Source organism: Apteryx mantelli, chromosome 8 (genome assembly GCF_036417845.1).
Source record: "Apteryx mantelli isolate bAptMan1 chromosome 8, bAptMan1.hap1, whole genome shotgun sequence".
NCBI lineage: Eukaryota > Metazoa > Chordata > Aves > Apterygiformes > Apterygidae > Apteryx > Apteryx mantelli.
This window is the reverse complement of record NC_089985.1, coordinates 13,425,600-13,444,481: the sequence shown is the minus strand read 5'-3', so window position 1 is coordinate 13,444,481 and position 18,882 is coordinate 13,425,600. Positions and strand designations below refer to the sequence as shown.

The following is an 18,882-nucleotide window of genomic DNA, read 5'->3' as shown; positions in this document are numbered from 1 at the left end:
AGAATCATTCATTCCATTTGTATATTTTTGAAGAATCAGATAATTGGCTGTTTTTCCTTTTATGGGACACTCCAAAGTGATGACGGTTGTTGTGTTTGACACATGTTCTTGCACAGCTAGATAAGAAGGAAGTCTCTCCTCAGAGGGGAGTGACTAGTCTTTGAAGGCATTTCAGTGTTTAGACCTTTCAATTTTTTTTATTTTTTTTAGTCCAAATAGTGCATTATGTCAAAAATGCCACTCACACCGGTCAAACTCTAGAGGACCATCACATTCCAGAAATTATGGATCATTTTGACTAACCTCTCAGAAATGACTAGCAGCTTCTTGGGGGGAGGGAGAGGTTGGATTTCCATCCCCCCAAACGACTACTGAATTTTCAGAAAATGCTGGAACCCTAATCTATTACAGCAAAACAGGGAAACTTTCACAAATCTCAGGTTTATCACTCCCCAAAGCTGAGGGATCTAAACTCAGCGGTCACATTTGGAAATCTTGACCTTCCAACTCTTCAGAATTGTTTGACCAAATTGCACACGAAAACATCAGGAGTGCATTCAACGAGTAGTTATTTATATAAAAATTGAATGCCTTTCTTTTTCACCAGAATCACTTATACCATTTAAAGAATTTACTAATGTCACAATATTTTCTTTCTGTTTAAGACTTTGCAAAACCCTCAAAGCGAGCAAGAATAGATTTTACACCTGTAGCATTTTCATTATTTTAATTTCATATTAATAACAAAGGACTGATCCTGTGAAGTACTAAGCACCCATGACTTGCACAGAAGCAAAGGAAGCAGCGAAGCTCAGGAGCACTTAGCATCTTGCAGAATCAATCCCATATCATACATGATAAAAAGAAACAATCAACTAGTTTAATTAATGCATCTCAGCAAAAACACTATTAAATCTGAGACCAGATCAGTTATACTTTGTTTACTTCGAGAGAGGAGTATGGTATGTAGTCAACGTCTCTATGAAGTCAACTGAAAGTTTTCAGAAGAGGTAAAGGTAAATCTGCTTTTGCTTGCTGGATTGCCCCTTCACTGTTATATAAGCTGTGCACATGTGAAAACTAGTGAAATTACTGTATGACAAAGCACATACAAGCAAGTACTCACCAGCATTTTGGATTCTGAAATTCACAAGCTAGCAGTTAATGAAAAAATACATTTTGGTGTAACATGAGAAATTCAATATACTGAATAGCATGGGAGGGGAGACACTAACCAGCAGTGCAAACAGTAGCTGAGTTATTAAACAATAAATGATGACAATAATGAAAGTGTCAGGTGGCTCTGAAAACTTCAGTAAAAAAGAAGATGATGATGTATTGTCTATATGTTTCAAACAGAAAAAGTAAATTACACATTTACAACAAATAAATGCAGCCAAGAAAACCAAAACAGCTTGTATTAACTTGCACATGCCATTATCCATTCTCTATTAGGTGCCTACCTGATTTCCCACTGCACTTTTGTTAACCTGACTGCTTCTTTGTTGGGCACTAAGGAAAGCAGAGGAAAAAAGTTATTCTGAAGAAACTCAAAAACTGAACCAGTTCCTGAGCAATAGATTTTGGCAGTGAAAGTTACTTGTGATTCCAGCATTGAAAGCTAGCATAACAAAGAAACACAGCAAAATCATTACATATAAATGTATCTTTCAACTACTTTTTCTTACAGTATAGGAATATTTGCCTGTTTAGCACAGGAAGGACATGCACAGCAGATGGCCCCTGCTAATTATGCCCTCTATAACTACATCCTACTTGCCTTGGTAAAGGTTACTAACAGCACAGAGAAGTTATGGCTCATTGGGGTACTTTGGAAACATTAGCCTCTATAAATATTAAAAAGAGACAAAAGGCAAGGCATTTCTGTTATTTAGAGCAGTTCATCAAAATCCTCCCCTGCCAGAGGCTCCTTAACAGCTTTGTCCTGACAGTTTGTTTTGGATATTATTATAATATTTATATGCACTTTGTGGGTGTAAATACATAACCGATGGATGAAGCCATCGCAAAATCCGGTTCAAAGAGCTGGAATCTTAAAAGAATAGAACATATTTGAAATTAGAATGTATTCAGAATATTTTGCTCAGTTCTTGAACTCTGGTATTCCGATTCCTGAAACAAAACACACTCCTGTCTCAAAAACATACAAGTTGCTATTAATTCTAAAGGCATTTGCATTATGTGGTTTGTGATAGACCACACAATTAAAATATTGCTGGGAAGATGAAAAAAGTGTTCAAACAGCAGGCTATGGCTACTAAGCCACCAGATTGGCTACTGGTGACAGCAAGTTTTGTTTGGACAAGATTATACCATCTCAGCAGGCATTGATTAAGTGATGGGAAAAAAAGGCTTTAAAAAAAAAAAAAGCATATATATTAGATCAGCTACAAACACTACTATAAAAAAGTAAGAGATGTGCCTGGATCACAGCCTACAGGCCCAATCCTGCAACTCTTTTGTGCACAACTGCTGTCCTAAAGAATTGCTGAAGCACCAAGTCTAGCCCTGTCCCAGCTCTGATCCTGCATTTAAGACCGCACCCTATCAAATCAGCAGTGCACTTGCTTTCAGTGTGACAATCCACAACCGTGCTTACTACCTGTGCCTATTTGCTGGGCTTTGCTCTCAGTCATCTAGATACTTGTGACCAAATTACATTGCATGTCTCCAGTGCCTCATCTGCACTGCATAAATTATGGTTAAATAACCTGCACACAGAAAACATTAACCCTTCACTAACGCTGACCAGTTGTTCCAGAAACAGGCCCAAGATTGCTTTAGAAAACCTAATTGCCACTCTTGTGGGTTGTTTTCATTCTCTTGCCTTAGGGAAGCTAATTAAATAGGCAGCTGACATCATATTAAGAAAGCCACTTTTTTTTAAACAAAGCCCAGCAATTGGTCCTTTATTTACTGTTCTAAATACAAATTACTCTTCCTGTAGATTGAGGCATGTAGCTATGCTTGGCTTATACCAACTGGAAACAAACTCAGTTCTAATATTTTACCACTCGTTCTGCTAAACAAGACAAACATTAATATTGTAAGATTTCAGAAAAGTAAATACATTTCTTTGTAATTACTGTAAGAGCAAAATCATTCAAAATATTGGCATTCTTAAATCATTTTGAGGTCAATTCACATTGTGCTGTACCTGTCCTAGGCCCTGCAACGCTGCAAAGTATTTTGAAGTGTCTTGTGCTATCATTCTTTCCTATGAACACGGCTAACAACTTATACCTCTAAAACATTGCAGCGACATGAGACAACTGGCTGGGAGGCTCAGCAAAAGAAACGAAACACTAGGGCATCTGGGGAGTCTATAGTCCAGGATGTTTAGATACTGCAGAAGCCTGTAAGCTACCCAAAACTTATTTCATTATCCAGTTCTAACATATAAATGCTGTAAAAATAACATGATTATAGTTTAAAATGTGTTTTCTACTGTTTAGCTCATTAATACATTTTAAATTTTAAATTGTTCTTAGCTATCCAAGTTTCATCTTTCAATTGAGCGTGCTTCAATAAAGATACTTGCCTTCCCATCAGTTTCCACAGAAACACTTTCTTAAACTTAGCATATGCAGTGAACTTAGGTGGAGTGTCATTTGTTATCTCTTTATACCACTCACACAGGGGCTGCGAATTGCCAGGTCTGAATTGGAAAAAGGGAAAGAAGCTTTCCCATGAAACTGAACTTGGGCATTGCAGCTCCTTGGAAAAGAAGCAGCAGTGGGGACCACAGACTGAACTAGAGTCCTCAGCAGCAGCATCCATGAAAGAGATTCTTCTAGGGAGAGGCATAATGAGATAGCTCTAGATAATTATAATAAAATAATATAAATAATATAATATATAAAAATAATAAATAATCTAGATTCTGACACTCCAGAATCCACAGCTATAAAACAGGGGAGTTTCCAACTCGACAACAAACAAACAAACAAATTCATAGTGAGGACAGGCAGGCATTGGAACAGGCTCCATAGAGAGGCTGGGAAATCTCCAGTTTTGGAAGTTTTCAAGATCTGATTGGACAAAACTCTAAGCGACATGGTAGGAATTCAACATTGACCCTCCTCCGAGCAGGAGGTTGGACTAAATGACCTCCCAAGGTCCTCTCAAACCTGAGTTATGATTCTATATGCTGTCTATACACATACAATACATATATGGAGTGTTTTCAGCAGGCTTTTCCCTGTTAGAAAAGGATGAAGAGGAATAAATAGCAGGCAGGTTGTTATCTTGACCTCTAGAAGGCCAGCTACTATTCCTACAACATCCTGTCATTTTTCAAGAGAAGTGATAAAGGTAGGATCTGCAAACAATACCAGAGAAATCTGTTCAAACCAAACACACAAATAGTGTCTGGCTTTGCCAATTTCCATCTCAGATTACCGGATTCCATGTTTAAAACCTTTACGGCATACTGACAAAGACATAGACCTTCTTCCACAGTGCTATCTAGAATAGGTCCTAGTATAACATGTACCATGGTGCCAAAGTTAGTTGCCAACATCACACACAGATGAAACCTGCTGTCATAACGTGTCTGGAGTCACAAATATGGCATGAACATGACTGAAGAAACATTTGTTCTTCAGTCCAGTGAAGACATCTCTAACATTTTTACTAGCATCAAAATGTTTATATGAAGTCCCTGAGGCACAACTTGCTGGAAGCTGGGAGAATATTCTGGAGAATATTCTCACAGTCTTTTCAATTAAGTGAGGAGAACTGTCAAATCGTGCCCTGGAGGACATTCTGCTACTATGATCCTCTACAGCCAAACAGCAGGCACGCTTAAATTCAGCAACATCCATTACCCTTGGCAACACTGTTTCATACACTGTCTCACAGCTCCCAAAATATTCATTGGTAGCAATGTGGAAAGACCACCAAAATTATACATTCCTGTGGTCCTAAAATGGATATAGTGAGGGCATCAGGCCTCCGAAGCTGCTTCCAGAGATTCGCGTTATTCCAGACCAAGACATAAGTTTGAGCTCCAGTGAAACCAGGCTTGTGAACTGGGGAAAGAATCCCTTCTATAGCTAAAAGTGTAGAGTTCAGCACTGTATATACTGAGAAAGAACATCTCTACTGCCACACTTCAGGGTTTGTTTTTTGGACTTAGGGGAAAAAAAAAAGTGTCTTTTAACAGAATCTCTATATACATACTTTGCAAAGCCAATGAAGTCTTCATGGTTGGTGTTGATGTAAGATACCTGGATATCAATCAACAGTAGTACCTATTAGGAGAGAGGGGAGACCAGTAAGAGGGTCGGGGAGGTGGTGGAGGGAGATTGAGAAAAAGGAAGAGAGAGAAGAACAGAACTGTGAGTTTGCTGCAATATTGAATGCTTCTTTCTTAATTATTCAAGCAAAAAGCAACAATATTTCCTAAATTCCATCACCTCTGTTTCTGTGCTTGTTTCATAAGCTAGACACCAGAAGAGAGATTCCCATCCTCCTGTCCTTTTCCTGACAGACCTCAATTTTACCAGTGAGGCTGTTGCTCACTTCATTAAGACTAATCACACGCGACCAGAAGAAGAGTTTAATAATATGTAGCACAGATTCTAGCTCTACATTTTGCAAGTTAAGCAAAACAGTCTATTTGTACCATTCTAGTCAGACTAGCAATGAACCTGAACCTTAAACATAAGATTAGGGCATCATTTTCTTTAGGTACTACATTAAGAAGTGATATGTAAGCTAGCCCTTTCCCAGAAAATTAATAGCCCTGGTACTAAAGAGCCATTTTGGTGCACAAATCAAGCTTGAGAAATGGACTAGTCAATGAAACAACAAAATAAATTGTTTGTAAAAATGTTTCAACTTATCATTTGTTGATCCTTCAGTATTCCAGAGACAGAATTTAAATGAAACTTCACAATCTACCTAGCCAGAGAACTTGATAAGATACTGGAGAAAGCCCACTCCATTCCACACTTGGACAGCTTCTTGAACATGCACAAGACTGAAGGGAACCATGGCTGCACCTTCCCCACCGTCTTTTCAGACTTCCACTTCTCAGCAGGGAGCAATGAAGAAACCTAATCAATTGCTACCACAGAGTCTCCAGATTTCCTAAGAAACCTGGCTGAACACATAAGAAAAGAGGAAGCCTTCTAGCATCTTCTCCTGCTCCTATTTAAAGCTTCATAACCAGGACTAATAGTATAAAATTGCATAATTATCCAATCCAGCTCACATGCTAAGCCTATGACTCAGGAACAGCAACTTATCAGTAAATGCTGTTGCCAGACCATGGTGGGCAAGAACATTTGGATGGATATGCCTCAGCTGTGAAAGTGAAGTGAGTTTTATTTTGATAAAATATTCAAGTAATGATCACTTTATGAAAATAGAATGCTCTACCTCACCAAAAAAAAGTTATCTAACAAAAATATCCCACCAATTTGTTTCCAATTTGAAACCCTAACTTCTACATGCCTTACTGGGCCCTATCAAGGCATCAGGCTGCTGTGCTTTAGAATAAGACCTAACCACTAAACAATACGTTTGCCTGGATTCTTTTCTTTGACATTTGATCTCCTCAAAGCGTACACAGTTATTTCTGTGTAGCTCCACAAATATGGCATCAATCCCAAAAGATACCAAGAGCCTCACCCAGAGCAAAAGATAGTGAAGATTTAACATCTAGCTCTTGCCTCTCAGAATTTCCTCACTAGCATTTTGATTTATTAACAATAACTGCTAACAGCATAAATAATTATGTGAATATGTGACAATAACCTATTTGACCAATTCTTGGCATTTACAGAAAGCTGGTATTTTGTACTTTGTTCTGGGAAATTGCCAGGTATGTGCACACAATGAAGAGTGAAATAAGAAGAAAAAAAAGACTCAATTATTCTAGAGTAACTTGTATCTTCTTCCAAATTTTGAAATAACTGGGTGTGCTAACTAGAGCTCCCTGCAGGCACAAGACCAGCAAATGCAAGTATTTAAAATTACTTTTAAGACTATTTTCACAGCACAGATCAAGAGAAAAGAAGCAGGACATGCTGCACAGCTCTCCAGCTTGCACAAGAACATGACTAGAGAGCCAGGAGTACAGAACTATGCAGGAGTTCTGCCTAGCCCTGCTTCCCCCAAATATTTCCGTCATCCAACTCTGCACTCTCCAGACCATAATTCCTGCTTCCACTTCCAGTAGATTTTCTCACATGTAATCTAAGCTTTGAAGATTCCTGGATTTGAGTGCTTGGCTGGTTGATGAATGTTCTCAGAGAGGTTGCTCTGAATAGAATTTTTTTTTTTTTAAACTTCAAGAGTTCAACTTTCAACAGTCAGAAAAGCTGTATACTCAAGAACATGGAATGGTGCTGATTACCAAACTTTTGAAAGCCTGAGTTTAAAACACCACAGCTCATAATTATCACCTTGATAACAATCCGTCCCTTTTAGAAAGGCTACAGGAGGGAGTCTTTTTCTTGCCAGTTTTAGAATCCAAAGGAGAAATTGTCTTACCGATCTTCAGATTTGAGAGACTGACTTTCAAAGCACACAATAGCACTTGGCCACTAACATGGTCAGCTCCAGTAGTTCTGCACCACGCACCTCAGCAAGCCTGCTGACATGGCCTGAGAGCCAGGCCAAGTTTCTCAACCTGCATGCTGACACTACTGTTCGATAACCCAGGACTTCAGCAGCCATGCTTGCCTGAGCTCCCACATCCACTACATGGCTTGTCACTCCCTCAGGTGTCTCAGTACAATTGTTTGTGGACCCAACTGTAATCAGAACATGGAACTGGTTTGTTTAAAAAAAAACAAAAACAAAGCAGAAAAAAGGCTGGATATTTCTGCGTGCATTTGTTTAATCACGAATCTGTTTCCCACAAACAGGTGTTGTGGCACAGCTAAGAGGATGCCACACTGTGGCACAGGAACTGCTTTAGGCCAACATTGCCACTGGGGCCCAATATCCTAGAGTCCTGTCTTGAGCTCACTGGATATAAGGTACCACGGTCTGGAGTCTACATGCCCACAGTTGTTTAGATGCTGTATCCAAGCCAATAAGCCCTGCTATAACAAGGCAGGTTGTATTTGTCTGAATGCAGTCCTAGAGCTGTACCATGCCCAGGCAGCTCACAGAACAGGCAGAAGAACTGAGATCTGTCTCCCCACATCCCAGCTCACAAGCACTGAGACAGTGACTCCTTTTCTTACTCAGCATTCTTAATCCTTCATGGAAAAAAAAGCAAGTACTCAAATACTGAAGAGAAAAAAAGCATTAAAGTTTGCCTGAAGATTTTTTTTTTTTTAATGGTAATCCCCAGTCCTGTATGCCTGCAGTCTCACCAAGAGGAACAGGACAACTACTGCCACTGTGTTAAAATAAAGAAAACAGAAAATTTCCCCCATCCTTCATAACTTTCCTGTGAAAGAAGCATGTTCATCAGCTACAGTCAAGAAGTACACAATACAATAGGGAGGAAGAGGAAGATAAATATGCGACAGAGTACTCAGATCCTCACCATAAAGTAGGGGAATGCAAGGTTTATTCTAAATTAGGTTGATTAGCTGTGGCTCAGGAAGACAAGCATTAAAAATCAGACCACCACCCTCCTTCCCGGGTCACAGTCTCCACAGGCACTAACAAGAACAGCTAGTGCTGGACCTCTACTGCTGGTGCCTATCCTAAACTTGCTGTCTCCACTTTCTCTTGAAAGACTAGATTAGGATTTTCTGTAACAATTCCGGTCTCCTCTGTCAAAGTTGGGTGGCAGAGGAGCAGTTTCTCTGTCTTTCCCAAGTGTGTAACCTGCCTAAGTCTGCTGGGGGTTGGTGGGGGAAATCCTTCACTATCTTACTGTACTTTGTATGTAAGAACTTTCCTAACATAGCACAAAAATTCTCCAGGAGAGTCCTTCTCCACACATTTCCCCAAACTGTTAAATCTCTTATTTATTCTCACCTGATCCTTGGTCTTCTCTTCTCTTTCACGAATGTAGCCAGCAACAATTCTTTCTGTTTCCTCACACAGCCTTGGATACGTTGCCAGCTGAAAAGCAAAAAGAATAGGAATTTACACCTGCAGGTGACTTCAGTAGAGTATAGACAGGGGAGTGTCCAGCTTTCCTGTTTGGAGGAAAGCAAGTGTTATAAATGCTGGTACTAAAAAACTGACTACACTACAAACCAAGCCTTACTTGCTAGTAATGGTGATTTTTGAGAAAGCCTGGAGAGACCTAAACTCTTGGATTGTTTCTGCGTTTTCACTCCATGGAACATTCAAGAAGAAGGATGATTCTGGAAGCGTGAGCCTTTTTAGACACAAATTTTTGGAATAAAGCAACTGTGACACCGGAATCCTAATACTTTCAGCTCTTTTCTTGTGCCTGGATATGAAGTAAATCTCTCCAAAAATGTAAAAAGGAAAGACAAAAGAAGTTGATCCATAAATATACATCAAGAATAGCAGACTGTTAAGACAGCTTTCTTTCTTTTTTAGGATTTGCTATAAAGAAAAGGTCTGAATGAAAGCCATCTTTATACACAGTACTTAGAAGGTCTGGATGAACTAAGGTGTTACTAAGAAATATCCAGACTGTTCCTGTACCGAATCAGTCTAGTGTTTTTCCTTTGGGGTTTTTTGTTTGTTTGTGGTTTTGGGTTTTTGTTTTGTTTTGTTTGGGGGGGGGGGGGAGTTGTACAACAAGAAGTTGGAGCATACACTCCAAACTTTGGGGCAATTGTTATGACCTTTAGACAAAAACATGAAGCTTGAATAACTGATAGACTTGCTGATGGATACAGAATTTCATTCAATCAGCTGGTTCATATTAGACTCATTAACAATGGAAACAAATTATTCTGTTTTGAAGTCAGTGTTTCGAGATGAAAGACTCCAGCAAAGAAAGAAGTACCTCACTAGTGGGAAGATATACCCCAGTCTCTTCTGTAACAACAAGAGCTTGTATTACACACCTGTACGTAGATGTGGATATACACATGTGTATACATATGTATGTGCATATACATACTTTATCAAGGAAGGAAAAGAGATATGCCTATAGAATGACCACACTTCAAGCTCCTTAAAATTAAATGTTAACAAATATTTATCATTTATCTAGCTTCATTTTTTAAAATGGTCTCTTTCCAATCCAGATTGGTGAAAATGAGCTGTCAAAATTAGCTAAAAAATAACAGCTCTTCCTAGCAGTACACATTTAAAATATTTTCTTTTCCCAGAGCAGGTTCTCAATACTAAAGACAAAGCTGCAAAATGATCTCTTTAAATAAATAATCTTAGAAACAGTTCAATTCGCCACAGTCTAGACAACCCCACTAAGAGGCAGTGGAAGACTCCAAATGCAGGTCTGGGATAAGAGGTCAGAAAGGGCTGACTGTTCTTGCATGCTGCATGCCACCTGAGCACATTGCATGGCCCCTGTATGGATGGAGATATAGATATCATATGATATCATGATACATATAAATAAATAAATAAATATGTATGTATGTATCATGCTGCCAGTACAAAGCTCCACTGAAGCTAACATGAAGGCACAAGGTAAAGGTTTTTCCCTAAATCTATACATCCTGAAAGTTGGTGCAGATAGCCCTGTAACAAAGCTTTAACAGCTAAAGCACAAGTAGTCAACCATTCTAAGAGGGGGAGAATGTACTCCAGATAAAGTACGTTTTACCTGACTGTCCAGAAATCACAGGACTAAGAAGAGCTTTCCATGCCAAACTACTTTATTGCCTATTATGACATTAGCAAAATTTTAAACTGGTAAGTATATTTATCTTTAAATTGTTCAGTCATCCTACTTAGATACACTAACTTAGATACTCACGGGGCTGCAGTATTACCAATAAGATGCATGCCTGAATTGTCTGGAAGAAAATTAAACAGAAGAAAAACAAAACACAGGCTTGAATACAACTCCTAAACATCGCATACACCCTAAAAGAAATGCTATGCTGTAAGTGTATTAACTCAAGAGCAACTGAGCAGGGTACAATTTATAGTACCCACAGGCAAACCCCATTTATCAGCCTTGTAGTGAGGGGCCTCCACATCTCTCTCCTCCTGTGTCTATTGCAGAGTGGTACTTTGATTTCCAAGTGTCTTGTTCTTTGAAGGCTCCACCTTGTGGCAACATCTATACCTCTCAAGAATGGTACTTTAAAATGTGAACAGCAAAATTGTCACAGTAAGTTTAGCCAAGAGTACTGGGAAAAGAATCTGCACAATTAATTCAAGTGCATATCTTCCAAAATTTGACAAAAGTCAAAAAACCTAGAAACTCAGCTCAAAATATCGAAGAGAGTCTGCTTCTCAATGATCTTTGCCAAAAGTCTGTCATCCTTTCCTGGTTTTGAAAATAGCTCCTTTAGCAGCTTATTGGTACAAAAAGTTGAATTATTCAGAGGACAAGCCAGGATATTTCTCAACAACCTCAGCAGACCTGTGCTCACATCCCAGAACCACTCTTCTACTTGCTACTATTAAGGTGCCCTGTATTTTGATATGGTGGGAAAGACAGAAGAACAAGAGAAGGCAAAACAGAAATAAAACCAGCCAGTTAAAGACGACAAAGAAAATTCTTTATATTGGAAGCAAAGAAGTCCACAAGAGTCAATGGGATCTTCCAGAATATCCCACAGCAAAGGGAGAAAAGATAATGCTGCAGACAAGTGAATTACTGTATTTACAGATGACAACTTTACTATGCAGGGGAAATATAAAAGAAAAAAAAAAAAGTCTCTCCAGGTCAATGAAGTAGACTCAATTGATTTCTGATCATTGCATTCAATCAGCTTCATATCTTTCATATCAACATCTGACATTCTTCCTTAGTCACAGCTTAGGGGGGCGGGGGGGGGGGGAAGGTTGGTGTTTATTCTAAAAGCATAATCAAACCCAAGCACACACTTCAGGAAACCTCTTCCCAAATATTCACAGTAAGCCTATGTTTAGTTTTGATTTAGTTTTGATAAATTAACAGGTCAATTTATTATATTTGTGGGATCTTGGGTTAGATTTTAATTGATGCACACAACTTTCACATCAGGAAGTTCAATGCACAACAGTTCTCTCCACTTAAGAGTTCGACATTCCTGTGCAGCAATCGCATTCTTCAACACTCTAATGCAAGAACATGAACAAGTACAAGGGAGAAGAAGTCTTCCTCGCGTTCCACTTCTAACTTCTTGACAGCTGGAGATCGGAAGTATTGGGCTTGTGTACGAAGAAAGCACAGAAAAAGTTTAGTGCCCCCCTTACATACCAAAGAAATATGGTGCCACCCAGTAAAGTTTCAACATAGACAGAGCATTTTCTCCTCCTCGATATATCTGCTCTCTGAATACGTTTGAGACCTTTGCTCCAGAAAGGTTTCACAGTTTCTTTCTCTTACTTGCATTATATAATAAAACTTTAGAGCACGATCTTTTTTCTCTGATTTATACATCGGCAGAACCACTGTCTACGTTCCATTTGCAGTACCAATGAAAACAGGGCTATAAAAAGGAAACTGGGGGCAACACCTGACTCAAAAAAAAAAAAGAAAAAGAAAAAGAAAAATCCAACCACCATGTACGCAGAGTCAAAACACAGGAATCAAAAAAATGAACATTTTCAGCATTACATTGTTTTGAGTTCTGCAGAAGTCATAATTACGTTAGAGCATCTTAATCTGTTCAGCAAGTAACTGGATACGAAATTTATTGTAATACCATAAAATGCAAAACAGGCTTATCTACTATATCATCCCATACAAATCTATTTGGCAAGTTACCTTTTTAGTGCACTTCTTGACAGTGTTGATTAACTCTTGCATCACCAGATCCACACTTTTTAGGCAAGGTCCTTTCAGCTTCACTATCTGTTTTTTAACAATAGCCTCAAAAGCCATGTCTGGAGTAAACAAACCTGTTCTGTGGAGATAATAGAATACGTAAGACAGTAACACAAACATTATGCAAAGAATATTTTCTACTGAACTGCTCGTATCTTCAGATACTTACAGATGAATGATGAATGAATTGTATTCCTACACAAACAACCTTCCACAGAACTCAATTTACTGGTTTCTCCTTAAAAAACAAAGTTTCATTGTGGAGTAAGAATATAAAAGTAGAAACATGCCCTACTATTTGAAGACAACAGCCAGAATTCTGAAGAGCTCTGTGGTGAAGCCTCTTCAGCAGTGCATCAAACCTTCTTAGAGCAGAGACGAATGGCAGCTGCAGCACTCTACACCCAACTATTTGCATAGCAAACCAGTAAGAAACCTACAGTTGCATTTTTCTCTTCACCCACAACAGCAAAAGTGGTTCTGTTACTCAGAGTCCTCCTATATGGAGACTTACACAGATGGTCGCTGCAGGGTATATGAATCTATATAAACAGATATCTCACAGAACCAGTCCTAAACAAAAAGCCATTACTTCTCTTTCAAAGTCCGCCTGCAAAGATCTATACTTGACAGAGAAGGTGTTTTTTTTTTAATATATTTATATATCTATAAAATATTTTACTTATGTGTGTGCATATATTTGTGTGTGTATATATATATAGATGTATGTATATATATGTATATGTGTATATATATAAATATACGTGTGTGTGCGTGTTACCAGGTAAGAATACTGCATTGCTCCAAAGTTTCAGGGCTTAGAGTCACCTTGATAACACTTCTAACACAGCATTTCCTATACAAGTAACACAAAGAACTTTTTCCAAAAGACTAAGAGTGGCAAAGCTTGTAAGCAACAGTTTCAAAACCCAGGCCTTTTGGAATGTGTGCTACTGTTAAAAGGACAAAAACAGGTAAACAGGTGTGCCTCTGAAAGTCCCTCCAAAACAGACTACAAAGTGAGATAATTAAACCATTCCAAACCAAATATTTCCTCCTCCCAAACCTAATAAACTGCAGATATATATGCATAAAGTGAAATCTTAGCAAACTCATTTGCAAATCAGTCACTTCAAGAAACGGTCAAGAATGAGGGAAAGTAAGGCAGTGCAAGGAGCCTGCTGGACAGCAACACAAATTGAAAATTCTTTTTCACCTCAAGACATAAGTTTTCCCTCAAAGACTTATGATTTTTCAGGAATACTAGCTCAACAGCTTGGAAGGACTCCGGATCAGGACTCTGACATGACACATTCCAAGTCATCATATTTGGGAATCTCAGAGCTGGATGGTGTGGCTCTGATGCTATGAAAACTGAAAGACAGATTTGATGTTCCAAGACCAGAGTAATAGATTCAAATATCAAATACTGATATGCAGAAAGATACAGTTCAACTGGTACCACTGGCCCTGCTTGGTCTTCCACAGAATTCTTGAATTAAACATAAGAAAGCAGGAATGGAAAGCAAAATATGACCCCAGGACAGAAAAGGATTTAACAGATGCAGAATCACACCTCTGGACCAAAACTGCAGATACGCACAATTCCCCTTCAGAACAAAGGGAGCTTTTCAAAGAAATCCTATGTTTTTGTAATGCCAACATAGCCAAATTCTTGGAAAAGCTTTCATAATGAAACTGGAATTCCAGAAGACGTCGTCTCTGCCAGGCTGCTGTCCATTCAAATGGAAAGCCAGAGATACAGCACTGCACAGAAGGCACCACTTTCCAGACCTGACAGTTTCTTGGTAGAAATGGCCAGGAGCGATCTCTGCCCATTAGTTAACACAAACTCCGACCTTGGGATGTCTGTCAAAGTCTGACCTGAATTGCCACTGACTTTAAAACAAAGTTACCAGTACTAGACAAACTGCTGCAAGTTACCAGAGTTTTGTAAACTTTGATTTCTTTGGTTTCTAAATGCCTTGTACCAAAAGATGGTGCAGATGGACCCCAACACACACCTGAGACAAATATTAATCTCAGACAAGACCAGAGGAACACCATACACCTTTAGAGCCTTAGATTGTTTGAAGTAACGTGTTGCTTAGCACATAATCTTTCATATTTCAGTATATCATCCTGCATGATGACACTAGAGATCTCATTTTAAGCCTAGATAAAGAACTGGCATTAGGCTCACAGAAGCAAAAGCCACTTACAAACATATGCTTATGCAATTTCAGCAAAGTTATAACATTCACTAGAAAGTTTCCATGTTATCCCTGACAGAAAATGTATACAGTCCCTTGAAGTTGCAGTAGACTCAGAGCAAAAACAATATAGAAAAAAAGGCAAGAAAAAGAAATTTTCTACAGCAGCAGATATATGAATGAATTCAATCTAATCTAGTCAATAAAGCAGTAAGAGAACAGGTAGGCAGAAACTCTTATCTAATGCCAGAAGGTGGAGCTGCAAGCTTTCACCTGTCAGAAAGGCAGCAGTCTTTAGCAAGAATTAGCACAATGCATTCAGAGCTAAAAATTAACTTTGCTAGTCCACTGTTGATGCGTGACACATTTCGATTCTTAGTCTCCTCTTGTTCTATGTGACAAAGTTTATGAAAGATACAATGGAAGAAGAAAGTTTAATAGGAGTGTGACTATTTGTTCTCGCAGTTCAAATGGCAGTGGACTTGGCTATATCACCACTCTTAGACCCAGACATAAACAGAATTATGGCTTCTTTTTTTAAAAAGCAGTGAGAATTACTCTGGTAGGAGTCATGAGGTACAAAGGAGAAAAAGACTGAGAAAATAGCTCTGCAGGGCACTGTTTAACGAAAAGATCTAGGATGTTGATAAGGCATCCAGAATAGCTAGAAGTATAAGCCCAAAGTGTTGGTAGAAAATATTTGAGGTGACGTTTGTTTAATATCTAGACACGTTTGCCACTGAAGGAGCCAGGGAGAAGCCAACCATATCATGACTGAAAGAGGTACAGACCAAGCCATGAACAAACACTTCCGAGTAGGACAGCATTTGTTTAAGAATTTACTTATTTGATGTTTTGTGGATACTTTGTTATCAACACTTGAGCAAATTTCATGCTGACATCTTTGACATCTAACGATCATATCTAACAGTCAGCCTTTGAAGTGGAACTTCACTCAACTGTAACAGTCGTAACATCCCAAATTCCAGCAGCATCCCAATGGACTAACATTCAAGTTTAAATACCATCACATGTGGCCTTTGAACTGGTGCTTCATCATTTACTTTCTAGAGGTTTCTGACTTGTCCACAGAGGGTTTGTGTACTATCAAGCAGAATTAAAATACTTTTTCATGGCTTTTTATCTTTTTACTAGAGGAACAAAGTTCAACATACAAACTAAAAATCCCCCAAGTGAGCCACTATGCCAGCTTCCCCCAAGCCATGGGCATTATAATCAAAGAACACAGTTTCAATAAATGCTTTGTTCTCCTTCAGCGATATCCACCACGCATCCAAAACTTCATATAGGATTTGCAGCTGATACTGAATTTAACTGATAGGGCAATTAAAAATAAGCAGAAAAGGGAAAGCTAAGAATCGCTCCACCGTGAATGCACAGTTGCAATCAGTTACACCAGTTCCAACAGCCTCAATGCAGTGGAAATCCTGTGTTATATTGGAAGTTAAAGTTATATACTTCAGCAGGAGCAAGAAGCACTACCAGAAAAAATAGTAGTCACTGATTCTCTGTAAAAAAATTTTCCATGAGTTCTAAGCAAGTTAAACCTCTTTATGCAAAGCAACTGTCAATCAAAAATACCTACCTAGAAAACCAAAGTATGAAGGACTGGAAGAAAAAAGTCAGGTGCTGGGAGCAGTGAGTTTGTAATGTAATCTAGCAATGGATAGCAAGTGTGTCCACAGATTAAAAGAGACTACACCTTCTATAATGTGTATGAGCTTGTAAACATGGGAAGCACTTGCCTGATACCATGTATGTTCTTGATCGCGTAACTTATTTCTCTCCGCAGTTCTTTCTCATTGAATTCCATCTAAAGAAACAAAAACGTTTGAGATCATATTAAGGACAGCTTTTAAATAAAATAGAAAATATTACTTTTCCCAGTATAACTGCAAGCCAGGCAATTTCAACTGGCAAAATATTCATTTCTAACTACGCTAAGCATGAAGCACGAGTATTTTAAAACATTTTAACACTAAGGTTACAGGCAGCAGCAAAGACTGTTGCAAATTATGCACCCTCCCATTCCAGACACACTAATGGCTGGAATGATTTTGCAGAACATCCGAAGAGAAAGATGAGATGACAGAGTGAACCAGAAACAGCATTTGGAAGATGCAACTTTTCTAAGCCAGGTTTCCTAAAGCAGTGTAACTTCTATGATTATGTTCTCTATCTATCCTCTCCTTCCCGCCCTACTATTTTTTATACCAAAATTGAGAGAGTAGTGGTCTATGAAGTACCCATAAATTTCTTGGCACATCAGCTGGCAAGAGAAGAAAGATCCAAGTTAAGTTTGTCACAAACAAAAGGGTCATTATTTAAACCCAACTCTTATCTGTTCCGCTGCCCTGCTGGCTAACCTGGAAGCAGCCACAATCCTGGCTGAAAGTTAGGGAATCCAGCTGAAAGTTAGGGAATATCAAGGGAGCTGAGCATAAGATAGGTGAAAAGGAAGCTTAGGAAATGTGTGGCAGAAAGAATGGGGACTAAAAATACAATAGGGTGCAAGGTGAGGGGAAGCTGAAGTCACTGCATCGCAAGAAAAGGTGAAAGAACATACAACACAAATCCATAGGAAACCAGCTTCCATTAGTTCAGAGCCCACCGAACATCAGCTTGTTTTGTTAGCCAAAGGATGGACAGGTAAGGGGAGATGTATTAGAGGGGGCATGGGGTAGGGGAAGCTAGCTCTGAAAGTGAAATTTGCTTCTCCCCTCTCTTCTCATCATAAAAATATGAGACTGAAAAGTGGCTTTGTTTTATGCTTAGAAGACAAAAAGTCAGAAAATGGCTATTTTCTGCAACTCCCATTTTAATATATACTAGCTACTTGAACACAGCAACCTAAATTATACCAACTGCAGTTGCTTCCCTGCCCCATCTAAGCAGAATGAAGATGCCAATTGTGTTAGAACAAAAAGACAAACAAAACAAACAAAAAAGACATGGAAAATAGTAGGAACTGGGACCATAGTTACTATCTAAATATTTTATTTTGCAATTCTCAGCAGGTCTCAATATTCATAACTAGAAAAGAAGTACCCCAATAATCATTTAGTGTAATTTGTTTCTCAATTAAGAGCATGTTCTTCCAATCAAACCTTCTTTGCTTTACTTCTATCAATATGCACATAAAAATACACATATAAAACTCAAAACACACAGGAAGATAAATACCTTCACTAGTTCAAAAGGAAAACGTTCATGGAAAATACGATTGATTTTTGCACCTCCTGAAAGTTCTAATGTGTCAACCTGATCTCCTGATCCTTCGATTCTTTTTTCAAAGTCCACTGAAAACTGTTGGACCATCCTAAATTTCAAAGGGTGGGAAACAAACAAATAAAAACACTTAGGCATGTCAACTACCAACCCCATATTTCAGTATTATGTGATGACTACTGCCCAGTTAAAACATGTTTAGGAGCTGACAAGATTATCTATAACAAAAATTCATTCAGTCAAGCTGCCGATCCAAGGTGCTGTACTACTCAGTCTTTGTAAATCCAATCCTCTACATATGCACAATCCTCATCCCACACTGAACATAGTTCAGTATACTGTTTTCTTTCTTCATATTTTTTAAATACTTTTTATGAAACTGTATGTTAAAGTCAACTATAAATAGAACAGGGTACCAGGTTACATTCCTGATTTTATCAGCGATGACAAAACTGTAAAAGCTACAATCATCTATTACATACACTTTCTAGAAAAGAGTAAGCGATTGCAATCTTTGTAGTAGGGTAAGCAAATAAAAGTCTTGAGGTT

The 18,882-nt window shown here is 38.5% G+C and overlaps 1 protein-coding gene across 4 annotated transcripts in view; it reads right to left on the bottom strand.

Moving 5' to 3' along the window:
• Positions 1-18,882, bottom strand: part of DNM3 (dynamin 3) — a 194,806-nt gene that overhangs the window by 133,727 nt on the left and 42,197 nt on the right. For 3 of the 4 annotated variants that reach the window (XM_067300695.1, XM_067300694.1, XM_067300693.1), the window contains exons 8-13: positions 18,289-18,424; positions 16,851-16,918; positions 12,812-12,950; positions 8,974-9,060; positions 5,206-5,276; positions 1,464-1,512 (exon numbers count right to left, since the gene is read on the bottom strand). In XM_067300695.1, the coding sequence (XP_067156796.1) occupies positions 1,464-1,512; positions 5,206-5,276; positions 8,974-9,060; positions 12,812-12,950; positions 16,851-16,918; positions 18,289-18,424 (550 nt within the window). The remainder of the gene's footprint in view (positions 1-1,463; positions 1,513-5,205; positions 5,277-8,973; positions 9,061-12,811; positions 12,951-16,850; positions 16,919-18,288; positions 18,425-18,882) is intronic. The other variant, XM_067300696.1, reaches the window with a different exon arrangement.